The sequence below is a fragment of the Cataglyphis hispanica genome, chromosome 24, assembly GCF_021464435.1.
Source record: "Cataglyphis hispanica isolate Lineage 1 chromosome 24, ULB_Chis1_1.0, whole genome shotgun sequence".
NCBI classification, from domain to species: Eukaryota; Metazoa; Arthropoda; class Insecta; order Hymenoptera; family Formicidae; genus Cataglyphis; species Cataglyphis hispanica.
Genome location: NC_065977.1, coordinates 1,409,203 through 1,424,748, shown reverse-complemented (window position 1 = coordinate 1,424,748; position 15,546 = coordinate 1,409,203). Strand labels below are relative to the sequence as shown.

The 15,546-nt window shown below is 34.5% G+C and overlaps 2 protein-coding genes across 5 annotated transcripts in view; one reads left to right on the top strand and one right to left on the bottom strand.

Annotated features, from left to right (window-relative positions):
* The first annotated feature begins 178 nt into the window (after positions 1-178).
* Positions 179-3,901, top strand: LOC126858162 (zinc transporter 7-A). Its single transcript, XM_050608251.1, has 2 exons — positions 179-369; positions 902-3,901. The coding sequence occupies exon 2, from the start codon at positions 954-956 to the stop codon at positions 2,037-2,039; it is 1,086 nt and encodes a 361-aa protein (XP_050464208.1). The 5' UTR covers positions 179-369; positions 902-953; the 3' UTR covers positions 2,040-3,901.
* Positions 3,902-4,353: 452 nt separating this feature from the next.
* Positions 4,354-15,546, bottom strand: part of LOC126858240 (uncharacterized) — a 211,081-nt gene continuing 199,888 nt past the window's right edge. For all 4 annotated transcript variants that reach the window (XM_050608403.1, XM_050608404.1, XM_050608402.1 and 1 more), the window contains 2 exons: positions 10,160-10,369; positions 4,354-8,116 (listed from right to left, as the gene is read on the bottom strand). In XM_050608403.1, the coding sequence (XP_050464360.1) occupies positions 7,478-8,116; positions 10,160-10,369 (849 nt within the window). In that variant the 3' untranslated portion in view covers positions 4,354-7,477. The remainder of the gene's footprint in view (positions 8,117-10,159; positions 10,370-15,546) is intronic.

Genomic DNA, 15,546 nt, shown 5'->3' with positions numbered 1-15,546 from the left:
TTAATCGAAATCGCGACAAAAAATCGCGAAAAGGCACAACTATATGCCATTTCGATAAATTATTGCAACGCGAATTTTATTTCGCACGTGAACTTATTCCAACACATGATGCATTGATTTATTTGTCATCTGTCACTCGTCATCCGTCACTTTCCCTTCTCCCACCCCTCCTCTCCCTTTCACCAATCACCATCAGTGTCAGTCCTCAGGAGTGGCTACAACGAAGCATGTGTCTTCGTCCTTGTATATCTCGAACGCGATCCGCTTTTCCGCGTCTTTGACAGCCGGCATGTGTCAAACGACCGGTGGTTAACGTCGCCGAACGTCGCTGAATTCACCGTAGGCTCGAATGGTCTATCGCTGTTAGAGGTGAGTCTAAAGAAGTGAATTGTAGGTTATGGTTTACCTACCATTCTCGTAGACGTGTCACCACTTTTGCCGTACACGCGACCAATTAATAGTATTGTCAACAGCTGGAGGTGTTGTACGTTGTGACTCACGATTTATTCAATTAATTATCTGTTTTGATAAATAATAGTAGTAATGAATTATATTAATTTAATACTTGAATTATATTAAGTTAATACTTGATCTGTGATTTCTTTACAAAGATATTTCTGAGTTTTCGAATATTTCAATAATGGATATATTTTTACGCTGAAAAATTATCTTTAAAAGTTCTATAAATTTTGAGTAGTTACTTTAATAGAAAAAGAGTGGAATATTCTATGAAAACATATGCATGTGTCTTTTATTTTGAAAATAATTGTTGCTTATGTATCTTGAAAAAAATTTCGAATATATTATTATGTAAAATTCTCGAAGTAGAATAGTGTTAATAAATTCTCTTATTCTGATTTTTGTTTTGCATTTTTTCACATGTTGAATTTTTTCCTTATAGGAGAGATTTTGGCTTAAATTAACATCGGGATTGACATCGGAGCAATTATAAAATGCTGCCCCTTTCACACAGTCCACGTGATTCACGTTCCAACTTCCGCAGTAGAGTGAAAGAGAAGCTGTTGGGTTGGAAACGTCTCATCTTTTCTGATCCAAATACCCGGAATTTATTCCTGTTTCTGATTCTCAACTTGTCCTTTGCTTTCGTCGAACTAGCATATGGAATATGGACCAACAGTCTTGGCCTCATCTCGGACAGTTTTCACATGTTCTTTGACTGCACTGGTTTATTGTTTGGTTTAGCGGCATCCGTCATTACAAGGTGGAGAGCAAATGAGAGATATTCATATGGATATGTTAGAGCCGAGGTTTTAGGCGGTTTTGTAAACGGCTTGCTCCTTTTATTCATAGCCCTGTTCATTATGTCAGAAGCGGTAGAAAGGGCAATTGAACCACCGGAAATAAAACATGAAAGACTATTTATGGTTTCTGTCTTGGGACTTATAGTGAATTTAGTAGGAATATATGCATTTCAGCATGGACATGGCCATGGACATGGACACAGTCATGGTCATAGCCATGGTCATTCTCATGGTACAAAAGGACATCATGGTCATACCCATGACAATCACTATTCTCTCCTGAATCACAATTCTGATCATCATGTCGAAGTCGAAATGTCATTCAGTGGGACAAACTCGCAAATCATGAAGGGCGTATTCCTGCACATACTTGCGGATACGCTCGGCTCCGTGGGCGTGATTGTGTCGGCAGTGCTGATGCAAATGTTCGGTTGGATGATTGCCGATCCGATCTGCTCTATGCTCATAGCAGTATTGATAGTGTTAAGTGTAGTTTCGTTGATGAAAGAATCGTGGGAGATACTTATGCAGAGACAGCCGGTAGCTCTAGATCACATTCTACCGCAGTGTTACAACAAAGTGACGCAGATACCTGGCGTGTATAGCGTACAAGAACCACACTTCTGGACACTGTGCTCGGACGTGTACGTCGGATGCCTGAAATTGGAAGTAGCTAGAGAAGTGGATCCCAAATCTGTCGTGATGACGACCCAAAAGATTTTCCAAGCGGCGGGCGTGAGACACCTTACGGTTCAGCTAGATTATGCTCCTATGTGATCTACGAAAAGCACGACGCGCGTTGTGAAATATTCTTACAAATGTACCAGAAGTGTATTTATCTGCGGGCTTTGTCGTAAGGAGACGAGAAATACGACGGTGCCACAAATTGTCTTCGCCGCGTCAAAAGTCGATGATTGTACGCTTTTGAACGGCAATCAATTTTGTCTTGGACTACAGATCGTTTGAGAATTGTGTATGCCTTATAGAGAAACTCTGCTGACATAATATTGATAGAAAAACAATTCCTAAAAGAATATTCAATATAATCAAATTACTAGCTTAATCATTTTTAAAATGCAAACATGTACAATTAAAGAACAAATCTATTTCTCATTCAGACACATTAGGTATTAAAAACATCAGTCAGTTACATCTCTATTCCAAAATCTTTGAATAAATATTGCTATTTAACTTTATACAAATACCTCATTATTATCAGAGTGCAGGCTTATTTTTTTGTTTGTACGAATTTTTACTTGTAACTATTTGTCTAACTAAGCATTTTCGATCCAGATTTAATTTAGCTTTATTGTAATGTAAGAGTAGCATTGCTTAGATTTTTTATTTTTGCAATGATACTTTAAGGTGCATCTAAGCATATTTTTTATGAGATCTCTATGTGAACGAAGAATATGCTGAATTTTAAATAATTTGTCCACTGATTTATTGTTTATATATAATTAAATTATTATAAACTTGTAAAAAAACGCAAATGGCCATAGCAATCTGAGGACAGCTGTAGAAAGCTAGTCATATCTGTGCAAACAACAGTGGAAAATACGTACAGTAAATAATATATATATAATGGAATATCTGCAAAAAAGTACTTTTACACAATTTATTCATGATTTTATATATTGATTTAAAAAAAGGGTTGCAATTTGTATTTTCCGTCCATGCTAAGTACTATCTTCCTTTGTTAAAGTAATATATGTTGAATAATAAATGTATAACTTAGCATGTGGAATATTTGTTGAATAATATTTGTGTGTTGTATATAGTATACAACTGCTGAAGATGAATTTATATTATTTGTATATAATTTATAATTATAATTGTATTATAATTATAATTATTAAAAACACCGATATATATATTCAGTTAGTAGTCAATTGAAATATTTATTGGACTAAAGATGAAAAATTGAAGCTTGTAAAGGCATATAAGACAAGATCCAAAGAATTCAAAGGAAAACATATGTGTGTGTTCTTTCTCTTCTAGAAAATATCTATCTTTCATTTCTACAATTCTTTTTTTTTTTTTAAGACGCAACATTTTTTTTAGATTTTTGAGGAAGCTATGAATGATTGAAAAATTGTATAATTAAATGCAATGTTTTTCTCTAAACTTCTTAATTTTACACACACAATTAGATAATAGACGGCTCGAAACATTTAGAATAACAATAACAATTTCATCGCATTTCTACGAGGTAGAGAGATCGATAGGAATAGCGCGATATTTATACACATTCTACATGTATCATGTTAATATACATAGATATTATTCGAGACATTATACTTCCAAGTATGATATAGGCCAAATTATTAACTATTATGTTATGAGTAATAGAATATGAAATTATTTCGGTCGCCATTGATTTCATGCAGAGACAGTCGTGTTTACATATCGCAATATGAGATGCGACGATTAATTTTCTTTTTCCAGATAAACAAAGTAATGATAAGAGCGAATATTTGTATAACGACGCATGAAAGAATACATCATGCTTTGCGGATCTTTGTTACATTTTTCCAATATCTTCATTGTATATTTATGAATGCGCGGATGCGTGTGATTATTATAAATGGAATGTAAATATAATAAAGACATACTTACAATGGGCTCTTCAACCCTTAGCGATTCACAACTTGCATCTGATGCCTGCCAATTAATGATTATTATCGGCGCTTTGCAAACATTTGGGCACGAATTTTTTTATAATTTATGATAAAAAATGAAAAGGTTACATCTTTAATTTATTAACATATATATATATATATATATATATATATATATATATATATATTGTTAATAAATATATTATTAGCTTTAATTAACATAATATCTTTTTTTTCAAAATCTTTTGCATATTATTTCTTTTGAATTTTAGTAATAATCGTATTCGTACTTTTGACTAACAATAAATCGAGTGTAATCTTTTTGTCTTAATGATAGTTATGACAATATAAAACATAATTAATAGTTTTAATATCGTATCAATTCTCTTTATGCAAGTTTGCTTCGCATTTGAATTGATTTGTGTCGAGCATTTGAATCGCGGATTGCAAAATTATTGTGTGATACAAAGTTCTCAAACACATATTACATTTATTTCGAGAAGATATGTGTGTACACATATAAATACATAAATATTTATAATAAAATTATTCAAGTTGATTCTTGGCACGTGCGAGTATATTGGGCGCTTATCTCGCAAGTTGCCGCGATTTTAATCGCTTGGCCACGTAACTAATATATATTTGTGTATGCACTTGTGTGCGCGCGTGTGTATGAAGTGTATTATATATATATATATGTGACCATCAACTTCAGTCTTGCCGAGTGTTGATTTTCTCGTAAAATGGGCTCACAAATGTTAACAGATCGCGCGGTGTAATCTCTTTCGTGGCGCGCAGTATGATTGCGAAGAAATTCTTATGTATTTACATAGCAAACTATCAAAAATGACAAAATTCGTCATACACACGCTCGAGCGGGAGCATTTACGTATCTAGTTTCGGATAATAAAGGATTACGCAGGATGATGCTGTACGTCCTAGAAAAACATCACGAAAAGGGAGAGAAAATTCTCAACGAGTACTGTCGTGTATAAGCGCCAGACAAAATCCGAAATCATAAATCAAAAAAGCAATGAACAGTCTTGCATTTTTGATATTTCAGCTGTAATTTTTTTTTTCACATGTATTGGAGCTAAGAGATCCTCTAGAATCAATTAATTTAATTATAGAATTATTTTCGGACAAATATTATAGTTTCTTTTTTTTTTCAAAATTCAATTTAAAGATTGATCACAAAAGACATTTGATATATAATGTTTTAAAAATGCAATAAAATTTTTTTTAAAGAAGTTAAGACGTTGAAACTGAAATTATTTAATTAATTAATTAAATCAAACATTTTTTAAAGATTATTAATCGAACTCTCCAATAAAATTAAAATTTATTTAAATATTTTTGTATATTATTTTTATATAGCTTCTCAAGTATATATATATATATATATATATATCTCGTTCTATAATAAAAATTTTTATGACATTTAATATTTTTTTACAGTATATATTATATACGCATTTATTAAGATTGATGTCAGATTTTCGATCGGCGCTTTATATAAGGCGGAACTCAAAAATCAACAAAGACTCCCTTCGCGTTTTGCCGATTGCTTCCTTCTATTTTTATTAGTGGTTCCAGTTGAATGGCAGTTATCGTTGGTGCGGTTGATCACGATCGATCATCTATCAATCGAAATCACGTTGCGCGTAACTCGTTCTCGGCTCACGTAAGATACGCTTTATTGGATTCGTAGCACAATCGTAGGAACGACTTTCTAAAATGTTTGCGCGACATTGATAAACGGTACCAAAGCATTCGCAATTCACATCTAGCGCTAAAGATGATCGGACGCTTATTCACAATGACATTGGAAGCGATCATTTTTTTTTATTAGAATAACGATATACATTAACATCATTAGCGCTAAATGCAGCACGCGAAGAATGCGGCTCTTCAAATATTACGTTTGGCAGTCATCTTAATTACAATAAGTAATTATTTTATACAACAATATATAGCCTGCATCGGTGCCTCTTCTGCCTATATGTGTACTCCTTATCTTATTGTTAGAGAATTATGAATGTTCGACTTTCTTTGCTTTCACGCCTTTCGCGGAAAAATGCGTAATATATACGTAATACGCACGTACGTGTGTGTTTCGTGTATTTTACCGCGCGTTTAAAATTTATTCTATAAAATTTCTTCAAATCCTCAACAATACGCCACCCGGTTCGGTAAAGCTACCGAATCTCCTCGCCGATCACAAATGACAGTCGGTCGTAACATTTAATAATATCGTGTGACGATCGTGTGATCTATATCGCTAAATAATATATTACTCTGAATTATATCTTACATCTCCATCTAACAACAACAAACGTTACTTATGTAATTGCAACAGCCTCTTGTTTTCCCGCTTAAATATTCTTCTCGTCTCGCGATAATTATTTCCGTTTCCTCTCGTTCTTTAAAAAATATTAAAAAGATTCTTTCACACACACGGCATCGAGCTTTCGTTCATCCAACGGAATCCCAATCAACTATTTTTTTAGGTTTCTAACAATAATAATGAGATTTATCCACAAAAATCCACTGATAGCTATGATGGATTATATAAATAAAATATGAAGCAAAAGCGATTTTGCTCCTATTCATTAAAGCGAATATTTTGAAATATATAATTGAAAATAATATAATTTCTCGTGCGCCTGAAAACAAAGATTTTATTCGCATAAGAGATTGCAGAAAATACGAAAACATGTGGAAGGAAAAATAAGACATGTAATTATTAATATCGATTCTGATAATGATGCTACTTGCAAGCTACTATTTTTAGAACAATCATGTTTTTTATTATTAATTTATTAATATCGACTCCGATATCGATGCTACTTACAAGCTAATATTAAATTTTGCTTTTTGCCGAAAGAGAAAAAAGAAATATTTACTTTCAAACAGATTTTTCTCTCTTGCTTCTTCGTTTGGCAACAGTTTTACTCATGTGATCCAATTTTATTGACGGCCAATGATATTCATTTTGTTAAAAAGTCATTTTACGTAACAAATATTTTTGTTTGTGCTTTTTTGATACTATTAGTTTCATGAAAACGTTAGATGAGCGAAAATACTTTTCGTTGTCGCAATGAATCATCTTTGAGAGCTAATAATCGCTACAATCTATAAAGTCTACATTATAGATTAACGCGTCCCGAAACGCACGCGCAGGAAATGAAATCACAGTAAGATAAAAATCCACAAAGTTAACCCGCATTTCCTCTTTTATATCCCCTTGCATTTTCATTCTCTCCTTCACCGTGCGTCACACGACTGAAATCGACGTTGATTCTCGCTCGATATATTTGTCTTTTCTAGAAAATCTGTGTTACATCTATATTATATCTCTCTTTAATTTTTCGTTTGATTCTCTACATCTTCCTCGGAGTACGATCTGTCGACTTTATTCCTTCTTCTTGTTCTCTAATTCCTTCTCTGTCTGGATTCTTTTAATCACAATCTAATCTCATTCGCGAAGAGATCAAATCATTTCGTTCGATTGATTCTTCGTTTTTTTTTTCCCTTGCCTCGCGGCAAATTATTCCAAGGTAACTTTCTCCAAAATTATAATTTGCGACCACCTCATTTTTTTTTACCCCGACCGCCCTTCTGCATCTTCGTGATCTTCAGGCGGCAACTGGGGCCGCCGGTATAAACTACTTCCGTTCTGCCACCTTCCTCGGCCGCGGTCACCAGAGCCTTGACCGATTTCATGTGCACGTCTTTGGCACTGATTTCCAAGGCGGTGCCGGGATAACGATCGCGCACGCACTTGCCGATACTGGTGGCTTGCGCCTCGGTAAGCTCAACGCCGTCCAGGCACAACCAAGTGAGGCATTGCAAATGCGTGAGGATCGTCTGCACGAACACGTGCTCCATTTGCACCCGCTTGGCGCTGTCAGTGACAATCAGGCCGTTCGCCCTTAGGAAGCTCAGGCCGCACAACTTGAGATACTTGGCGATCTGCCGCATCGTGCGGTCGCTGTCCTCCAGAGTGATCCGCCAAAAGTTGATCCGGAGCGATTGTAGACTGCGAAAATGCGCCGCCAGACAACAGAAGAATTGCTGCAGTATCTTGTCGTCGATGAAGAGCAACGAGCCGCTGCTACCGCCGATCGTCGACTTGTCCAGCGACAGATCGAGCTCGCTCAGCGATGTGAAACCCGCCAGGAACGGTAGCAACAACGGTCCGCGCAACGCCAAACGATCGTTCACTGTCACCTGCAATCAGAAATAATTTTCTCGGTAAACCTTATCGGGAGCAATTTGTTTCCCTCGCTTTCAGCTTGAGAGGCGTATAGGGTGTCCCTCAGATCTGGCAAAAAATTTTTTCTCTCCATATGAGTTTTCTAAATATTTTTGATTGATTTTCTTAGTTTTTAAATAAAAAATGATTGAAAATAAACTCAATAAACTTGAAAGGGTGTTCGTTTTATAGTAAAAATTTATTTCTTAAATAATATTTTATTTTTATAAAAGTTTTTAAATTAAAAATTTTTTAGCAAAACTATACATTTTTTTTCTGTTTTTGAAGTTAAAAAACTTGAGAAAATCAATCTTAAAGTCACGAGAGAGAGAATTTAAATTAGTTTAATCTTCTCAAGCTTTTAATAAAAGTGGGTTAGATGAAATTGTTGCATCAAACTCTTCAAGAAGAGAGTTAATTAATAAAGATATTTAATGTAAATTAAAAACTAGTGAGCAAAGACATTTTTGTTAAGAAAAAACTGCATTGTAAATTCATAAAAATGAAGAACGCGCCCAGCGAGTTTGGCGTTTCATTTTAAAGTCACCCTGTACAGAGGAAGGAAAGCAGAATCGGGAGTCGCGGAGACAACGAAGACGAATGTCGAGAGGGTTCGGGCCGTCCTTTATTTATCGCCGTCGTACAGCCGACTGTAATTGCGCATGTAATAGAAAATATATGAGTTACATAGATGAAGAAAGGAGAGCGAGAGAGAGATATGGCAAACATTCCGAGCATGGAATTGACATTTCGAACGTGAAATGAGGTGGTTACTCTAATATTCATCTATTGTTTTTGTAAATGTACAGATAAAGATACATTTTTTTATCGAAATAAATAGCTAAAATTATATACGTCATATTCAAGCATATCTAGCATAAAAAAAATGATCGTTTCTAGGTTTTATTTGCGTGTCATACGTGTATTATTCCTTGAAAAGACATGCGTTTGCCGATCGCTGCACTATGACACAAAACTGACGCATTTTTCAATCTCATAAAAAATTTCTTAGATAAATTCCTGGACAGAGATGCTTGGATCGAAGCTTCTTGAGCAGAATCCCTGGGCAACGATATTAGACGAGGGTATAATATCCGGGATGTTACGAGAGATGGTCCAGCACGTTCACAATTTCCTGACTAGGGTCACAAAATTATTAGGGAGAGGAGGACGATATTAGACGAGGGAACACAATATTCGGTATTTCGGTGGCCTGACCGATTTTCTTCGTGATGTGTTTCATGAACCGTAGCGGAGATTCATTTTTCCAACGGGAACGGATCATCTCCGTGGGACAGGAACCCGGATCACGAACTGTTCTCTGCCCTGGATCGCGAGTATATCTAATGGATTCTGCGAGATCTCGGTAACACGATAGGTATACACAGCCTTATATACATTCAAGGGGGAGCTCGGGCAGAGAGACGGACAGGTACATCTGCGTCTACCGTCTGATACCGTCAAACTACGTGTGTTATCTTCTCGTAACGATACGGATATTCGCATGTAGCGCACTTGAAGACATGTAACCGCATCAGTGAATAAGCAAGCTTCGTATGTTAGTCCAGTATAATAGGATTGCATATGTGATTAACCGTCAGAGTTGTTATATTCTGGAACTAGAGATTCGTAAGCGAGTTTGTAAGCAAGTTAGACCATTTAATGGCTTCCCTTCTAATTATTTTACATACTCCATTTCGAATAATATTATACATACATATAAGATAGTTCGGAGTCACACAAGTCTCCTAACTTTGCAATGTAAATCGTAATCTTCTCACATAGTAATATATTTATAATGTTATAAGCATTTGAAATAGAAGCTTCAAGATAAGAAAATTAATTTTTGATTTTTTCAATCAATACTTTAATTAATTAGAAAAATAAAAAAATATCACCGGTCTTCAGCCTCCATATTCGAAGAAGAACTTTACAAAATTTCAATGACAATTTTACTTTTGAATATTCCGACTATCACTTTTGGTACAGTACTTGAGAAAGAAAACAGCCTCGCTCACCTGGAATCCCGCTAGTCTGAGGAAAACGATCGCAGGACAAGCCGGAGGTGGTGCGGCTCGGAGAAGCTCGGCGCCGGCATCGTCCCGACGTCCTAATCTCGCCAAAGGACCCTCATGCACCGCTAAATGCAAGCGTGCGTTGCACAGGCTTAGTTCACGCACGCTCGTGTATCTCAACAACTCGGAGAACACTGCCAGACTGTCGGATTCCTGTTAAAAGCAGACAAATTAAACTGCAAGGGTACGATATACAAAGATAATTGTAAAATCGCACATATATATATTATTTATATTAATTATATATGTTCAAAATAAGTAATCCGTTTTATTTATATAAAATTTAATAATCCGTTTTATTTATATGAAAAATTTAATAATTATATAATTTGAAAATATTTATGTTTTCATAATCACTTTTGAACGTCTTTGTTTTTATTTTCCGTGTATGATTTATTTGGTGCTGATATTTTAGAAAAATATATATTAAAACAACTGAATTTTGCTTTTATTTTTAGAAGAAAAAAGTGTTGAAAATATTAAAAATTAACGATTTCTGATTGAAGCAAATGTCAAAAATTAAAACAGTTGGTTCTTCAATCGATTAGTTTTTAATTATTAAAATATAATTTTTTTTACACAATAGATGTAAAACACAAGTTTTCTTTTTCGATCAATTACTAACTTATTAATTTGAATATAGAGCTATTCTTTTTATTCTCCTTGTATAATAATTAATGCAGGATTTGGTGCAGCCGTTAGTTCTACATCTAAAATCAGTTCGCATTAGTTTACAGCTAGTGCGCTTAAACACACTTTACACACCACTGTCTGACATTATGTTTAAAGCGCAAAGTAGTTAATACTACCTTTAAATCGCGCGTAAATGACGCGGACTCGCGAAAATTTCGACGTTAAAATCCGCGCAGCTCCAGGTTCGCCGGAGCTCCCGGTTAATCCTGTACCGGTATGTCGTACCTCGTCGCTCCGCACCCGGATTACTTAGGTCTCACTCGACCTAATCTGCCACGAGAATGTCGTTAAGTCGAATGGAGAGCGTCTTAACTCGCGCTTCGTCGTCGAGACGATCTCGCCGACGTGTAGTCGGCGATATTACGTTATTCCGACAATAAGACAACGAGAGAGAAGCTGCGCAACGTGGATTATACGGGCATCGCTGTGCATCGCCCGGGGGGACGGTAGCATGGGATTAACGAGGCGATTAATCTACCAAAGTCATCTTCTGCGAATTAATCGAGAGACGCTTTCCGTCGCGAAAACGAATTCGTCGATGTTCTCGAGAGAAATTTTCCATCAAACTCTTTCTCAACAAAGTCTCTATCTCTAAAGCGTTTAAACTCCTATTAAGAGTTAAATTAAATGCACTATCGAATTAGATCTCATTTCTCGATGTATCCAACACGAAGGACTGAATGGAGAAGGATCCGGAAGCATGGCGGAGACCTGCTCGTTCGATCTCAAGAGCCATGAGAGCGGGACACGAACGATATAGCTTCATTATGCAAGGAAACGTCGTCACGTACGGGGAGTGCATCTCACGGGAGTTGGCGAGCAAGGAGAGAGAAGAGCTCGCTTTTCTACGGAAAACTATGTAAGTGGAAACCCCGGTTGTTTACCCAGTTTACGCGCCGTACATTAAACGCGTGCGTTCATTAATAAGTTAGTTTTACTTTCGAACCTTATGCGAGATTTATGCGAATCTCCCAAGCTGCGTAAACCAAGCCTGACGAGAAAGTTGTGTGAGACGTTGACAGCAAAGTTTTTCGAGGCGATATGTGATACATGATTATTTCATTGAACGCGATTAATAACGAAATACAATGTTTTTATCAACGTTTTTTAATAATAAATACTGAAAAATATTTTTTGATAAATACAAAGAGAGGGAGAGAGAGAGAGAGAGAGAGAGAAAGAGGGAAAAAAAAGAATTTTGCTTCTTCAAATATTGCTTATTAGTTATATGTGATATATATCGCGCGTTCAAATTATTATTAAATATATTATTATTATATTATTATTATTATACAGAGAAATATTATGTAAAATTTTGCATAAGTATTTAAAATATAGGTAAGATATAGATAAGATGAAGAAAAGAAATTCATGTTTCATGTAAGATATTACAAAGTTTAAATATTTGAATCTTTTAATAATTTTAAATCTTCTGATTGCTTATATTAATATTAATAAAAACCTGTGTGTATTTCTTCATCATTTAATGAAATATCATTAAAAATAAGAGAGTTAGATTAATTCTATTTTATATTACATTAAACAGAATAATCAATAGAATATCAATAGAATATTGATATTTTTTTCTTTTGCTGTAGAATTCTCTTGGAGTAATTAAAATATCAATAAATATAAAATAATAATGACATCTCCTTTCTCGTTTTTGATTAAAAAAATGTCATGCATCGTGCATCGTGATGATTATTCTGTATGCGATGGACAAACAGGGTCGAGGATAAATTCCATTCTCGAAAGGACATATTCGATAATTCATTTATTTGCCTTGACCCAGTTGACGTATCTCGATCGAATAAAAAAAGATTTCGATAGTGATGAACGAGTCTAAAGAGCAAGGTGCTTATAATGCTTTGACAGATTATTACATTATATTAAACATAGCGTGGAAACAAATGGCGACAGAATGATATATCTATAATCGTTCGTGATACTATCAAACATATACATATATACATTATTCATGTATATGTAAAATAACTCAAATAAAAAATAACAGATAAAAAAAAACATTGTTATGAATAAAAAACTCATTGTCAGTATGCACTATAATTAAATACGAACTATAACTAAATATAAGAAAAAATATTTATTTTATTTTAAAGATCAAACATCTCGTTTTATGAATAAAACATTTTAATTTTAACGTAAAAAAATATTTAAACCACACAGAAATGTAAAAACATGTAGCGTAATGTTATATAAGAATATTTAATGTACATCATCGTTTGTCAGGAATCTTTGTTTCAAAATTTCAAAACATATTGTTGAAACTTGAGCTATCTCGAACTAGGTAATACTTCGTATTATATTGTATTTTCGTAGTCTACCCATTCTAGTTTCTCGACCGTGCGATATGCTCCCTTTAAATTTTCACACGCGCATGTATGCGTATGTGTGCGTGTTCCCTTGATAATATTAAACTTTATATTATATTGTGTTTTTCCTTTGTTCAATAAAGTTTCTAAACTGGACAAGGTCTATAACAGCAGTTCAGCTCCAAAGGTCACTGATATACACTCGGCACCGGTGACCTAGTTAGATTATCTGCATTTCTCCTAATTTCTTGTCTATCGAAAAAAAAACTGGTACAGATTGTGGCAGATAACTATATTTAAAAAACTCAATAACACATACAGCTATAAAAATATTTTTATCCGTTTGTGCAATTTCTACAAACATAATTTTAACTAAATGCATACCCAAAGTACTTAAAAAATTTATTAAATTAAATATTTTATTTTTTATTTTTAAGAATTATTTCTAACCAATTATTTTATATTTTGTAATTATTTCTTTAAGTGTGTTTAAATAATTTGATTCATATTAATACATTGCACATATAAATTTTCAAATGTGCTAGGCTACGTAAGATTAACAGTCGTATGACGAGGACGCGTTCGTTCACTATCCTTCGAGACTCATCTCGCGGAAAATTTTAAAGTAACGCGGGATTTATTGTTGTTAACCGTAATATTTACGAGCGGTGATATTTATTGCTTCCTGACAAACGCTTGTTGACGAACATCGCTTCCTGTCGAGCGCTTCGTTCTCCAACTCGCTCGCGAAATCCTGCCCGGTTTCATCAGCGTGCAGTTGAAGAGCGGAATGAATAAAATCGCGCCTAATCCAGCACGTCGTCGTCAACGTCGAGATGAAAAGCGAATGAGATGCGTACAGTACATACAGTGCCTTGAATTTGTTTTTTGAGACTATTTAAAACGAAATGCAAGTGAGAGAGTTGTCGACGCCAGCAGCGCCAGAGAGACGAGAATCCGTCTTTGATATTATTTCGTGTATGCGCGTACGAAGTCGGATCCACGTTTCGTTAGCGACAAATTTCATTCACGTTCACTAGAGATTGTGCATTCGATGCAGATGCATTCGGTGATAAAGCGAGAACCAGATTCCTAAGGAGGTATCATATCTTGAGTCCTGAATCTCACGATCAGTACAAGATATAAGTATTATTCATTTGTCAGAAATATAAAATTTATAAAATTTAAAAATGTTACTTTCCACAGTCTGAAAACAGTTTAAATGAATATTTTTCTCTTACTTTTTACATATCATTATTAATGAATTTGAATGCCTCATCATTTTTGTTCGGATTTAATGATGTCCAATGTGCAATTTGAAAATGTCAAAGTAAATGGTGAATAAGCTCTATGTGTATGTGTTGTAATAAATTTATCACCTCGTTGGAATTAAAATATAATCGGGAAAGAAAAGAATAACACGTCATAAGTTCCTAGGATATTGATATTTTGGCTTAAGCATACACGCACACATAAAACTGCTTATCGAATTATTATAAGAAGAGACTTGCTCTTTAAAGTATCGTATGCATAAATTAATTATTTAACTAATTCTTGTTGTTGTGCAAACAAAAACAGAGCGATAATAAACGAACTGAAAAACTCTATAAAAAAGGCAAATTGCCAGCAAGTGCCAGCAAAAAGCACGGAATGAGCGTAAAATCGTGGCGTTTTTCGTTAAACCACGATATGAAAAATCCTTCACCGTTTTTTCCTCTGGAAGCTTTTCCGTTTCCCGGATGGAAAAGCTTCATCGCGCCTGATGTGGCGGCGAGAAAGAGCCGAATTCGCCAATGCGAAAAATTGCCCCGGATAAACAATGACACGAATGCAGGGACGTAACTAGGAGAGAGAAATGAGAATTTCTTCAAGTTAAATTAAGCATTTTAATTATCCTATATCACACAGACACAGCAACATCTTCTTTCCTTCCTTGAATGATACACAATTATTAATAACGCGTATCATAATATAAATAATATGTTTTTATTTTCTTTATAATATGTAATATACAAAAAATATAAAAAAATTAATTTATTATTAATAAAGAAAGTTCTAAAGTGAGATTAAAGGACTGCATAATAAATAACGTTTCGATACAAATGCATCTGGCTAACGCGAATCGAATGTGTAGACAGTAAAATTCAATGTATGAATATTTACATTCGGGTACACATTTCAAATAGATCTCACATATGTCAGATTAATTCAGCTAATTAACTTGATCAATTAACTGCATAGCTGCGTATGTTGATGCTACTGAGTTCAGTTAATTTTAAATTCTCCACTCTCCTCTTTGCATGC

Bases quoted from the DNA above. Each gene is read 5' to 3' on its own strand.
- LOC126858162 (XM_050608251.1), top strand. From the start codon at position 954: ATGCTGCCCCTTTCACACAGTCCACGTGATTCACGTTCCAACTTCCGC.